Genomic DNA, 14,464 nt, shown 5'->3' with positions numbered 1-14,464 from the left:
GGTTTTCTTAATGTTTTTTCCAAGGACAGATTTTTTTTCACATTAGTTTTCCTTCTGATGTATATATGTGATTTTGACCTTTTCGAGACAAATTGAAAAACAAGATGAAACGAAAGTAAAGACAATCTGTGAATCATATTTCAAAGATCAATAGAAGTGCAGAATGCATTATTTCTGGTCATTAAAATGGGTTTCATTGTTCAGTTTGTTACACAAGGGTGTGGTTTTTCCTCTAGATTAGAAAATGAAGTGTTAATGTAATGCTGGGGTACACAATTTAGCTATAATACCAAAGAATTTAGTGGTGAAGGAGACCTCCCAAATCATATAACATGAACATTCCTGTTTATTAATGAAGAAAGTGAGGCCTACAGAAGACAAGTGATCTCCCCAGAATTTTTATGAGTGGTTAGTGAGAGTTGATATGAAGATCTGGTTCCCAGTGACTCAGACAGACACCCTACTCTATGAGTCACATCTGTCTGAAAAAAAATATTATGGAATCTTCTAAAAGATTAAGCATTTATTTTCTAATGAATTTTTTAAAAGTAGGGAATGATAGTGGAGATAGTTTTAGGAATTCTGTCACCAACCACTGGGGTCAAATAAAATATTTTGACTGGGTTAAGCTTGATGAAAACTAGTTTCCAATTCAGTACAACTATTTTAAAGCAAGAAAAGCACCATTGTTATTGTCTACCAAGTCTTTTTGAGAAGACACAGCTGGACGTGGCAGGCTATAAAAGAAAGCAGACTTTAACAAACACACAACACTCTCATTTTCAAAGCACTTTTGATTTTATTAAGGAACATACATTGAAAGCTTAGTGGTATGGTTTAAGAATTAGCTAAATGTCCTATAACTGACAGTATGTTCCCAATACTTCCTTAGGTAACTTGAGTACTGCATAACTTGAACATATCTTGGATCTTCTGGTAGATACAATTTTTCAAGTTGTAGACATCAGTAAAACTTGATCTTGGATCTTCTTGTAGGTGCAACTTTTCAAGGTGGGACACATCAATAAAATTCAATCTTGGATCTTCTCTTAGGTTCAACTTGTAAAGGTGGAAACATCAATTAAATTCAGTCTTGGATATTCTTATAGGTACAATTTTTCAAGGTGCAGATGTTAATGAAACTCAGATATTCTAGTAGGAGAAATTTTTCAAGGAGCAGATGTTAATAAAACTTGTTCTTATTCTAGTAGGTGAAAATTTTCAAGGTGTGGATGTTAATAAAACTCGGTGCATTTTTCGTGAGATTTCTTTGATCATTTTCCTATCTCCTACTTTTGCTTATGCTTCTTAAACTGATCAGCCATTGATTGGAGTTTGGGTGGCACAATCTGGTTGGCTCTTTGGAGAATTTTAATCAATTCATCGGCAATTTTCCAATCATCTTTGGTCAGAAGGGTGATTGATTCACCTGTTCTCCCTGCTCTTCCTGTACGTCCAACTCTGTGTACATATTCTTCAATATTGCGTGGAAAATTGTAATTATATACATGTGTAACATCACTGACATCAAGACCTCTGGATGCTAAATCGGTAGCGATCAGTATTTTCACTCTTCCACTTCTGAAGTCCTCTAATGCTTGGTCTCGATCACTCTGTTCCCTGTCACCGTGCAGGGACTGGACAGGTATTCCTTGAATACTTAAATCACTTGATAAGTCATCAGCCACAAGTTTTCTGCCAACAAACACGATGACTTTGTCTTTGGGTGACAGGCTCTGTAGGAATTCTTGTATCAGAGATCGTTTTTCTTCTTCAGTGGTAACAATTATGTTTTGCTTCACGGTATTTACAGTAACTAGATCCAGAGTACCAACATAAACAATCATAGGCTGTTTCAAATAAGATTGTGCCAATGTACGTGTAGAACCCGGCCAAGACGCCGTTGTCATAACAGTCTGTCTATCTGGGCGCACATCTAATAAGATCTTCATTATTTGGTGTTCAAATCCCAGATCTAGCATTTTATCTGCCTCATCCAAGACCAAGTAGGTTATGCTTCTTAGGTTGACAAAATTATTCATTTGTAGATCGTTCAGTCTTCCAGGAGTTGCAATAATGATGTCTACACCTTTGGTAACATCTTGTATTTGTCCTTTTCTGTTTCCACCACCATATATACAAACACTTCTAAGACCTTTATATAAGTACTTAGAGCATTCAGCTTCTACTTGCAGAGCTAATTCTCTAGTGGGTGTAAGGACTAGCATGCCAGGTCCATTCCTTTGTTGCCTAGATACTGGCTGAGAATGTAGATGTATAAATCCTGGCATTAAATAGGATAGCGTTTTGCCTGTTCCAGTCTGCGCAATCCCTATAAGATCTATTCCTTGTAGAATAATTGGCCATGCCTGTGATTGAATTGGCGTTGGCTTTTGAAAACCAGCTCTCCTAATGCTTTGCATAATCTCAGGATACTGTTGGAAAGCATCTTCGAATGTACAGGTGGGTTTGGGTATGGGACGTTTCTCCCCCTCTGTCAAGTCATCACACCTTATGTTGAAATTTTCCTTTCTCCAAATGTCCACTTGGGCTTGAGACAATAAGTGTGTTGCTTTGGATTCTATGTATAAGTTTTTCTTAATTGGTGGTAAATCTGCCCATTTTCTTTTCTTCCACTCTGCCACTCCAGCTTTTACTCGATCCCAGTCTATCCGTGGCTGAGCTGCTCTAGCAGTGACATCTCTTGGCTGGGCGGCTCTGGGCTTGTGATCTCTGGGCTGAGCCACTGTGGCTGCAAAATCTCTGGGCTGGGCCACTATGGCTGCATAGTCTCTAGGCTGGGCCACTGTGGCCGCATAGTCTCTAGGCTGGGCCACTCTGGTGTTGTCTTTGGCCTGAGCCTTTCTGGCCCTGTGGTCTCTGGGCTTGGTCCCTCTGATGGCATCATCATCTCTGGGCTGGGCCACTGTGGTGATGTCATCTTTGGCCTGGGTTTCTCTGGCTGTGGGGTCTCTGGGCTGGGCCCCTCTGGTGGCATCATCATCTCTGGGGTGGGCCACTGTGGTGGCGACATCTTTGGCCTGGGTCTCTCTGGCTGTGGGGTCTCTGGGCTGGGCCCCTCTGGTGGCATTATCATCTCTGGACTGGGCTGCTCTGGAAGCATCATTGTCTTTGACTTGGGGGTCTCTGGCCTCATTGTCTCCAGGCTGGGCCCTTCTGGTAGCATCGTCTTTGGGCTGAGCCAGTATGGCCGCATAGTCTCTGGGCTGGGCCAGTACGGCCGCATAGTCTCTGGGCTGGGCCTCTTTGGTGGTGTCGTTGTCTTTGGCCTGGGCCTCTCTTGCTGCTTGGTCTCTGGCGGCATCCTCATCTCTGGGCTGGGACGCTCTGGAGGCAGTTTCTCTGGGCTGGGCCCCTCTGGTGGTGGTGTTGTCTTCGACCTGGGCCTCTCTGGCCACATGGTCTCCTGGCTGGGCCCTTCTGGTGGCATTGTCATCTCTGGGCTGGGCCACTATGGCCGCAAAGCCTCTGGGCTGGGCCACGATGGCTGCATAGTCTCTGGGCTGGGCCTCTTTGGTGGTGTTATCTTTGGCCTGGGCCTCTCTGGCTGTGTGGTCTCTGGCGGCATCCTCATTTCTGGGCTGGGAAGCTCTGGAGGCAGTTTCTCTGGGCTGCGCCCCTCTGGTGGTGTCATTGTCTTCGGCCTGGGCCTCTCTGGCTGCGTTGTCTCTGGTGGCATCCTCATCTCTGGGCTGGGAGGCTGTGGAGGCAGTTTCTCTGGGCTGGGCCCCTCTGGTGGTGTCGTTGTCTTCAGCCTGGGCCTCTCTGGCCACATGGTCTCCTGGCTGGGCCCTTCTGGCGGCATTGTCGTCTCTGGGCTGGGCCACTATGGCCGCATAGCCTCTGGACTGGGCCACGATGGCTGCATAGTCTCTGGGCTGGGCTGCTTTGGTGGTGTCATCTTTGGGCTGAGTGGCTCTGGTGGTGTTATTTCTGCTCCAGCCTCTCCCAGCAAAAAGTTGAGAGGCAGCACTATCAACACTACATTCTGAATTGTAGCTTCTTTCTTGTTTCTTAACAAGAGTTTCTATAGCCTCTTTGGCCTTGGCTTTCATGTCTTTCCTGCCAAAAATTTTTACCTCAGCTTCAGGACCACCTTTTACAATCTGTATTTTTGTACTGGTAGATTCCTGGATATCTTTTATTTTTGATCCCCCACGACCAATCACCGCACCCATCATGCTGCTCTTGATGAGAAAGCAGAGCGGTGGTTCTCGGTAACTGGACGCCCTAGCCTCTGTGCGGCCAGAGGTGTGGCCCCAGCCTCTGCCACCCCTGCCATCCCGACTGACCTGGCAATCTCTCATATCTCTCAAAGTAGGTTCCATCCTCCTCTGCTCTGGCGCCCACGCCATTTGTGGGCAATGGTAAAGTAAGTGCTGGCCCCTAGTCTAACTTGGGCTAGAAAAAGAGGTGTCATCTGGCTCCTTTCTCATCTCCGGTTGGAGACCAACTGACACGCAGCTGGTCTGCAGCTAAACTGCTGTTACCTAGGAAGTTTGTCTTTGATATAGTGTCAGTTGGGGCGGGGCTTTGGATAGGCTGACCAATCACAGGGCTGAGCCTACTGTGAGGTAAGCAGGTACCTATGAGGCAAAATTTAAAGCAACAGTCACTCTCAGGGGCGGACCGTACGTAATGCTTAAAGGACCCTGAGAGTGTTTGTCCAGCTTCAGTGTCATAGATGCCTCAGTCTCTGGGCTCATGCTAGTTTTGGCTCGGTGTGGGAGCAGACTTGAAGCACGCCTTGAACTTACACAAGTCTTTTCTTGTGATCCAGTTATTTGAATAGGAGGGGAAAAAAAGTGAATTTTGAAAATCAACTTAGTTGTTTATTTATTTCAGTAAATTTCTTTTTGAGCAACAACAGTACTGGATCTAGATAAATTCATCAATTCCCTGTCCTCTTAATTTATACCTTCAGAAATCTCTTAGGTACATTTTGAGGGATGTCATTTTTGCCTCTGATTCTTCAGCTAAACTCCAACATTTGTTCAGGCAGTTCCTGATTATTATATCAGGGATGCTGCTTAGAAGAGAGATCTCTGTTAGGGTCTCTGTTAAATTCGAAGGTGTTTTAAATACTTTCCCACTCTTGTCTGTTCAGTTCAGTTCAGTTCATTAGCAATTTTTCCCTTTAGTGTAGTCTCATAGATTCGGGGATATTAGCACTAGAAGGCTATGTAAAAGCAATTTATTAGGTGCAGTGTAAAAGCCACCCTGATTCTCATTGTATCCTTTTGTACTTAATGGCCACTCTCAAATCCCCTTAATTTTCCTATTCAACAGGGTAAAATTTCTAGTGTTTTCAGCATTTCTAGATATGACATAGTTTCCAAAATGCCTCCCATCTGTTCCTTCTCCTTTGGAAAGGATTCATTGTGGACCTTTTAAGATGTAGCCATAAACTAAACAAAGTCCACAGAAATGACCTAACCTTTCCCATTAGATCCTCTTCACTGACCATGACCTACAAACTCAAGACACAAAGCTGCTCATAGGCACATTATGGACACTTAAGTCTCTTCTTCCTCATCCCGTACTTACATGGTTGATTTTTTTCCCCCTTGTTTGACTAAAATACATTAAATATTTATCCTTTTATATTTGTCCTGTTAACTTTGGGCAATTGAAGCAGAATAGTAAATGCAGTTTTAATGGTAATTCTCTCATCCATCATATTACCCTGTAGTTTCGTGTTCTGCCAATTAAATGTTCATGGTATATTCTCTCTTCAGGCCAAAGTTGCTGATTAAAATTTGAACATGGTTGCATATCAGATACAAGTCTGTGACACATTGGGAAAAGGCTTCTCTGTTTCAGTATTTCTCCTGCAAAGATGCTTTTTATAGAAAAAGAAAGGTTACTGGCCAAATACATTTGGGAAATATAACACCTGTATCTTCTTAGAGTCACAGTATGTATTAAGTATCTCAGAAGCTCTGATGATTATAGGAGTTGAGAAACTCAGTTGGGCATTGTTTTTTTTTTTAATTTTTATTGGAGTATAGTTGATTCACAATGTTGTGTTAATTTCAGGTGTACAGCAGTTGGGCCTTGTTTAACCCAAATTTATCAAAGGAATCTGCCAATGGAACCTCTTCTCAGTATTTTCATTAAACTTTTCATGGGAATAATTTTAGATTTATAGAAAGATTCTCAAATGCCTGTTCAAGAATTTCCCTGACAGTTTTCTCTGGTTCATATCCAAATGAAAAAAAAAATAAGGGCATTACATTTTTTCATAAATCTAAATTTATTTAATTTAAACTTTTTTATTCTAGCATTGTACCCTCCGATTTTCTTTTGTAAAATATCATTTTAGAAAAGAAATGAGAGTCACAAATGATTTTTAACGGTCTTTACTTGCGCAGAAAGTATTAAACTAGTACCAGAAGTTAGATTTGGTTTTCAATTGTTATTGGTATGTGAAACCCTACAAACTATTAATAGAAACAGTCATCTAGCACAGTAGCAAATAAAGATAATTCAGGATGTTATTAGTTTTTGCTCATGATGGCAAGCAAGAAGGTCTGGGAGACTGAAAGTTGAGACAAAGTCCTGTAAGGGATGTAGGTCTGATCTGCCACTCTGAGGGTGGAATTAAAGATCAAAAGATGTTTGAGTTTCAGGGGATGAAACCAGTGTGGCCTTGGGAAAACAATGAAGGTGGCCTGAAGGACTAGAACAGAAGACTCAGGTTAAGAAAAAGGGGAACTGGAGAAAGATAGTTTGGATCAGGAGAAGGGAACTCTTAGGGACCATAAAGACATTTGAATGAATTTCAATTTAATATGGTTTAAAAAAAAAGGAGTGCACCTAAAGTGAAGTAGTCATATGACACTGTCAGTATTAATTAGGGAAGCAGGTCCATATGGTGAAAGCAAGATGCAATGAAGTGAAGGATATGACTGTGCTTGTGGTACTTTAAGTACACTGGACTGAGAGATGTGAACAGACTGTGGTGGTAGTAATTCAAAGAAAATAATAGCTAGAAAGAAAAGAGATCCAAGAAGCTAATATATTTTAGTTCCACTGTATGTGAAACACTTAAAATGTATTACATCACAGCAAGTTCGTAGTAGGTATTTTCCTCCTCTTTCATGTGGAAACACTGAAACTGGTAGATGCTATAGAATATAATCAAGTTCATGCAAGGTATGGTAAATAATTTAGTTATTCTTCCAAAGAAATACAGAGTAATGAAAGACAGGTTTACAAATACCTTTAGGCATCAGAATTCATATAGTTAGATAATGAGACTAGGAGGACAGAAAGCCCAGTGAAGAAGCAAGAGAACTTCAAGAAAATCCAAAGAAAGCATGATAATAGGACAGAAGGCAATAGAACATCTTGACAAGGCCTGGGAAAGTGTAAAATGCTTCATAAAGGACAGGAGGTAAATAGACTACTGAATTTGGGAGAAGGAAATCAGCAGTGACTTTCAAGAAGTCCCTTTTTGTGGAGTGATGGGGAAACATATTTCAAGGAAAGAAATTGGGATGAGACATGGCTGGATGCCTGGGGAGCTTTGCAGGCTTGGGGAGAGAACTGTATATCTCATACTGAAAGTCTGAAAAGCAGTGTCACAATGTTTAAATAAGGAGTCTAGGAAACTAGGATTTCCTGGGCAAGTTACTGAGATTGTTCTCTGAATGATCCAGTGGATTTCGAGAAGATGGCTTGTCGTGAATACTGTAAGAAAATGCATTTTAGTAGTCTTTCAAAATGTGTGGGAGGATAGGATGAGGGAGAGAATCACAAGGAAACAAGAACCATTCATTAGCTGTTTTAGAAAAGGAAAGTCTTTCTAAAAGAGAGAGAGTGCTGGGAGTTCTTTCAAGGAGATTACAGTGCTATTTTTAGATGCCCATTAAGCCTTTCTCTATCAAATTTAGTTTATTCTCCACAGAGTGAGGGAATGCATTATTTAGGTATATGAAGAAATGAGGCTATGGAGGTAATTAATTCTTCTTTCAGCACAAACAGTAAAGAAAAAATATTGTAAGCTGATTAGCACCTGCAATAAGTGCCTTTGGAGAAATTCTTGCTTACCAACTATTTCCTATGGAAATTTAACATATTGGCATTCATTTAAAAAAATAATAATAACCTTCAGCTATCCCTTGGCTCTATTTTGAGGCATTTGAAGGGCTTTCCAGGACTGTTTCAATTCTGGTATCTATGGTGGAGATAAATGGAAAGAATAACAGCATTATTGACATTATTTGCATTATATACAGAACCATAAGAATCCTTAGAATCATGGGATTTTAGAGGTGGAAAGGACTGACTGTGGAAAGCATCTCTTATAACCCTCTCATTTGCAAGTGAGAAAGCTAAGGTCTACAGTGGCTCTGTCCACTGAAAAGATGATGGGAGTCACAGATACAATTTTATATTTTCTAGTGGTCACATTATAAAAAGGATTACGGGAGACTTCTGATTCTGGACAAGGTGGTGTAGACACACCTCCCTATTCCTCCTCTTTTATTTATTTTACATGTAAGACAAACAATAAGTCTCTGAATTCTGGAGAGAAGGCAGACAAACTAAGGAATGATTTGAGGAATGACAAAATGGTGAGGTCTCTGAGTTTGCTTTTTTCTCCCTTATATCTTGGATTTCATGCTGGAGAAGTCTACAACCCAGAAACAAGCACAATAAAAAAAAAGTTCCAAGAAAAATTTTGCTTGATTCATTTTGTTTTGTTTGGGAGTGGGAATGTTTTGTTTGTTTGTTTTTTAGCGAAATGATCAGGAAAGGAGCAGCTGGGGAAAAAATCTTTTTGATAGTCACCAGTGTACTTCTCCTGGCTCCATCAACAAAGGCCAAGAGTAAAGCCTAAATTTCCATCCTCATCCATTGGTAATGAGATACACTTCCTCCACTACTGGGGTGGGTCCAAGGAGACCAAGTCTCTTAGCCTATGTTTTAAACACTGGCCAGAGGGAAAGAGATTCCTTCTGCATCCCCACACCCCCTCATCATGTCACTGGAAGCCCGTGACACACATGGGGAGCCTGGACTTCCACCCTTACCTAGCAGTAATGAGGCATACCTCACTTTCTCCACAGTGCATGTGATGTCCAGATAGGGAGCCAGGACTTCACAACTGCCTGGAAGTAATGAAGCAGGACTCAACTTGCCACACCAGCATAGTGTCAGTGGCGGTCTGCTGAAACAAAAGATTTAAATAATATCTGAAGTCTCATGATATACAAAATGTCTAAGAATTGAAAAATCACTTATCCTCTTGAGAACCGAAACAGCCTCAGCTTGAATTAAGGGGGAAAAAATAGATGCCAACACTGAAAAGAAATAGGCATTGAAATTATCTGAAAAGAATTTGAATGCAACCATTCTTTGGGGGAAAAAAAGAGCTTTAGTGAGCAGTTATAAGCATACTTGAAGCAAATGAGAAGAAAAGTCCTAGCAAGAATAAGAAGATACAAAGAGGAATCAAATAGATATTTCAGAACTGAAAAATACAATATTCAAAATTCCTGCATGGGTAAAAGAAAAAAAATAAAAATGAATAGATAAGATATAGTAATAAAGCAGGGAACTTGAAGACATAACATGAAACACTACCCAGTCTTAATAAGCTAGAGAAAATAGATGGAGACAAAATTAATAGAGCTTCAGGAACCTGTGGGCAGTATAAAAAATTTGAATATTCATATCATTGGCGTTCCAGAAGAGGACAACAAATATAGGTATGAGCAATTATTTAACAGAATGAGGACTGGAAATCTCCCATTTCACAAAAGGTATAAACCTACAGATTCAAGAAAATAAGTAAACCCCAAACATAATAATCCCAAGGAAATCCATGCCATGACACATCAAGATCAAACTTCTGTAATCTAAGGACAATAGAAAACTCTTAAACAGCAGATAGAAATGACACATTATCTAGGGGGAATGCCAGTTCAAATGGAGGCCAGAAGGAAGATGCATAATATTCTTCAAATGCTGAAAGGAAAGAATGATCAACCCAGAATTCCATATCCAGAGAAAATACCTTCAGAAATGAAAATGAGATCTAGGTATTCTCAAGTGAAGGGAAACTAAGAAAAGTTTTTGCTAGCAGACTTAACCTAAAATAATGGCTAAAGCACGTTTTCTAAATGGAAAAGGAATGATAACAGAAGGAACTTTGGAATATAAGGAAGGAGGAGAGAAAACAATAAGCAAAAATATAGGTAAATACAAGAGTATCCTTTTCTTCTGGAGTTTTCTAAATTGTTTTTTGACAATTGAACCAAAATCATAACAATGTCCAATATGGTTTTAAATGTGTTTAGAGAAAATACCAATAGTTAAAGCAGTTATAATTGGGGAGAGTAGAGACATACAGAAAGGTAAGGTTTCTAAATTTCATCAGTGATACCAGTATACTATGATAAGTTATAGATAAAGCAATCTCTAGAACAACCACTAAACAGCCATACAAATATATACACTCAAAAGCACCACAGGTAAGTGTATACAGAAGTCCAAATATAATGTTGTAAACATGAAACTTACATGATGCTGCAAACAATCTTAGTAAATTTTTAAAAAGCACTTAAAATGGAGTTCTGGAAAAGTTTTCAACTAACCACAGGATGTATACACCTGAAGACATGCTCAAAATTCTTAGTCATAAGGATAATATAAATCAAATCCATGATAAGATAGCACCTCACACCAACTAGGATGGCTAAAATAAAAAAGATACATAATAGCAAGTATTGGTGAGGATGTAAAAGGAGAAATTTGAACTCTCAGGCATTGTTAATAGGAATGTAAAAGAGTACAATCATTTTGGAAAACATTTTTGCAGCTTTTCAAAATGCTTAACCTAAAACCACCTTAAGAATAAGTTAGCATATGACCCAGCATTTTCACTCTTGAGTATCTATCCAAAAGAAATGAAAACATGTTCACACAAACTTGTACATAGATGTGAACAATATTATTCATAGTAATCAGAAAGTGAAAATAACCCTAATGTTCATCAGCTGATGAGTGGACAAACAAAATGTTATATCCATATAATGGAATACTATTCAGCAATAAAAAATGAGTGAGATACTGATAAATGGTATAATGTAGATGGTCTTTGAAAGCATTATGGGAAGTGAAAGAAGCCAGTTTCAAAAGGCCACTTACTTTATTATTCCATTTATATGAAATGTCTAGAATAGGTAAATACATGTAGAGAAAGTCTATCAGTGGTTTTCTAGGGCTGAGGATGGCAGTAGAAGGTGAGGTGAACTTGCAAGTGAGATGGGAGGGATAATGGGGAGTGACTGTTACAGAGGTTCTTTTTGAGTGATAAAATATTCTAAAATTCAGTTGTGATGGTTTTGAAACTCAATATACTAAAAACCATTGAATGGTTGGGTTTTTTTTTTTTTTTTTGCCACACCCCATGGCATGTGGGACCTTAGTTCCCTGACCAGGGATTGAGACCACATCCCCAGCATTAGAAGGCAGAGTCTTAACCACTGGACCACAAATTGCACGGTATGTACTTGTATCTCAATAAGTTATTAAATAATATATGGAACTACATGACTTTGAGGTTTCTAAGCACCTTGTTTCCTTTCTTATGTTATTTAATTTTATCATCTAATTTTCCCGACTAAAGGCAATACACTTTACACGTGAGAAAACCGAGGCACAAAGCATTTGTTATTTTCCCAAGGTCACTCAGCTAACTCCTGAGCTCCACGAAGCAAACACAAACATTTCCTGACTACACACAAGAGCGATTAACAATAGTCTGGGGAAACCTGGGGAAGGCAAGACATGGAAACCATTTCCAATAAACATATTCAGTTAATCTGGGATAAAAAAGGCAATCCAGTGTGACGGTTGTTTTTATTGCCTTCCTTCTGGGCTTCAGGACTGCTTGTAGTTGGTAAAACCATTCAGACTAAGGATTTGGGGCAAGGGCTTATGCTCAATTCTTTGCAGTATGCATTGCCATTGAGGGAGATAGCAGGTGACTTAAGTCTTTAGTAGGAATCACTGTAGGGGAAGAGAAACACAAATGACAATGTTAACAACTGCTAAAGCTTCTCTTTGGGAGTTTATTGATATTCCTAAATGATAGGCTTAGAAAATTGATGGAAGGAAAGGCAACAGCATTCAAGGGTGGATTAATTTGGCATCTTGTTTTTCTGTCAGTCTCATTATAGTACTTGACAGGAAAATAGATGCATTTGATAGCATTTACTCTTTTCAACAAAGCCATTGCTTCAGAAATATTATCACTTTTGATTTTTCAATTTTTGCTGAAATGGTGTTTGATGTAGTTTTGTTCTCATTATGAAGTCTCTGTCTCAATTTGCTGAAAAGAATTACAACCCCAGTGAAGTATGGCAGAAAATTAATTGATGTGTGGGGCTATTTAAAGATCATTCAGGGAGAACATCAAGTGGTATTTTCTAGACTGTCTGATCTGAATAGTCTCTACTTGGAATGACACAGATATTTTGGATGGCAGCTGTGAGTCAAAACCTGGAAATTTTTGAGATTTTTATGTATTAGCTCCAGCAGACTGGGATCTTCACAGATGGACCAGTGGGAAGGGGAAGAAGCTGAGAGGAAGTGGGGTGGAGGTGAGGGAAACTCGCTTGGTCATTGAGGATGACTCCAAAAGAGAATCAGCCTTTCTAATAAGCAGTGTCCAAAAAACATGCTTATTAGACCAGGTCCAGTTCCATGGTAGACAAAGGTCTTCTAATACCATAGCTGTAATTTTGCAGCTGGCAGTACAACAGTCTAAGAGGCTACTGTGTTTCAGGCAAGTTGCCAGTCAGAGAGCCTTTGAGATTATCCAGTTCTTAGTTCAGTTCAGCTCAGTTCAGTTCAGTCGCTCAGTTGTGTCTGACTCTCCGCGACCCCATGAATCACAGCACGCCCAGTTCTCAATGACACGTAATTGGTGAAGTGTCAGGATCCCACCCAAGGAGGCTATGGTTCAGGGTGGGATTTTGTTGCCGATGGAAAATGGAAATATTGGACAGAAGGAAGTAGGATGAAATTGATTGTGTAGACCATTGCAGCATGGGGTGGGGCTTATGTGAGGCCAAGCCCATGCGGTACATGATACTATCTCAGTGACAGCAAGGCTAATTCCAGCCCCAGTGGAAGGAGGTGAGCCAAGGTTGGTGGTAAAGTTTATGTTATGATCAGAACCTAAGGAGGAGCCACCTTTTGGTGAGTCCAGGTAGGAGTGTGAGGGAAAGACAGGGGCTGATACCCACCCACAGATATGATCAACAATCATCACTATTATGTAACCAGACATATGCAGTAAGACCCAATAGAGTGTACTGATCATGAGCAGAGACTTGAAATCTGAGTTTCACCTCTTCTACTTACTATTTGTATGACATTGGGTAAATTACTTAACTTCTCTGTGCTTCAGTTTTCTCTTGTAAAATGGAATTAAAATGATATTCTTAGGGGGGTTGTGAGGGTAAAATGAGACAATTCACATTATGTGCACATAATAGCATGCCAATAAATGTTAGCTATTCTTACTGCTGCTGTTATTAAATTAGTCCTTCCAAGTCTGGTCACTGATCTCGTCACTCAGGCTTTGATCTATCTGGAAGGATAAAATTTTTCCAATTAAATCAGGTCAGCATGGTGCACTCTGATATAATGCCTTGCTACTCAGTCTGGTAGACAACTTGTTAAAGAGGCTGAATATGACTCCATCCTAGTCTTCCTCAATCAGAACCTGCATTTGTATAAGGTCCACTAGATAATTCCTATGTACATTAAGGTTTGAGAAGATCTATGACAGAGGAGGCTAGAATATACAGTGGGGGAAAGACAGCCTCTTCACTGAACGGTGTTGGGAAAACTGGAGAGCTGCATACAAAATAATAAAACTGAATTACTTTCTTACACCATGCCAAAAATAAATTCAGAATGGATTAAAGATGTAAAATGTAAGACCTGAAGCCATAAAACTTCTAGAAGAAAATATAGACACTATTCTCTTAACATTGCTCTTAGTAGTAGCTTTTTGACTGTGTCTTCTCAGGTAAGGGAAGCAAAATGAAAAATAAACAAATGGGACTGTTGTTGTTGTTGTTCAGTTGCTCAGTTGGGTCCAGCTCTTTGTGACCCCATGGACTGCAGCATACCAGGCTTCCCTGTTCTTCACTAGCTCCTGGAGCTTGCTCAAACTCATGTCCATTGAATTGATGATGCCATCCAATCATCTCATCCTCTGTCACCCCCTTCTCCTCTTGCCTTCAATCTTCCCAGCATCAGGGTCTTTTCCAATGAGTTGGCTCTTTACATCAGGTGGCCAAAGTATTGGAGCTCCAGCATCAGTCCTTCCAATGAATATTCTGGGTTGATTTCCTTTATGATTGACTGGTTTGATCTCCTTGCTGTCCAAGGGACTCTTAAGAGTCTTCTCCAG

At 40.0% G+C, this 14,464-nt stretch overlaps 1 protein-coding gene across 1 annotated transcript; it reads right to left on the bottom strand.

The window, feature by feature from the left end:
• Positions 1 to 1,289: 1,289 nt before the first annotated feature.
• Positions 1,290 to 4,376, bottom strand: DDX53 (DEAD-box helicase 53). The gene is made up of 3 exons (XM_088834255.1): positions 3,783 to 4,376; positions 3,501 to 3,671; positions 1,290 to 3,263 (listed from the first exon to the last, which is right to left on the bottom strand). Exons 1-3 carry the CDS (start codon positions 4,374 to 4,376, stop codon positions 1,290 to 1,292), a joined length of 2,739 nt encoding a protein of 912 aa, XP_088690381.1.
• Positions 4,377 to 14,464: the final 10,088 nt, after the last annotated feature.

The sequence above is a fragment of the Moschus berezovskii genome, chromosome X (genome assembly GCF_049115385.1).
Source record: "Moschus berezovskii isolate FMDL1 chromosome X, NW_MosBer_1.0, whole genome shotgun sequence".
Classification (NCBI taxonomy): domain Eukaryota; kingdom Metazoa; phylum Chordata; class Mammalia; order Artiodactyla; family Moschidae; genus Moschus; species Moschus berezovskii.
This window is presented reverse-complemented; position numbering and strand designations above follow the sequence as displayed.

Coding starts and splice junctions, on each gene's coding strand:
- DDX53 (XM_088834255.1), bottom strand. CDS start 4,376: ATGGCGTGGGCGCCAGAGCAGAGGAGGATGGAACCTACTTTGAGAGAT. Junction 3,672..3,782: donor GAGACCATGTGGCCAGAGAG/GCCCAGGCTGAA, acceptor GCAGCCAGAGAG/GCCCAGGCCGAAGACAATGA. Junction 3,264..3,500: donor GAGACTATGCAGCCATCGTG/GCCCAGCCCAGA, acceptor ACCACCAAAGAG/GCCCAGCCCAGAGACTATGC.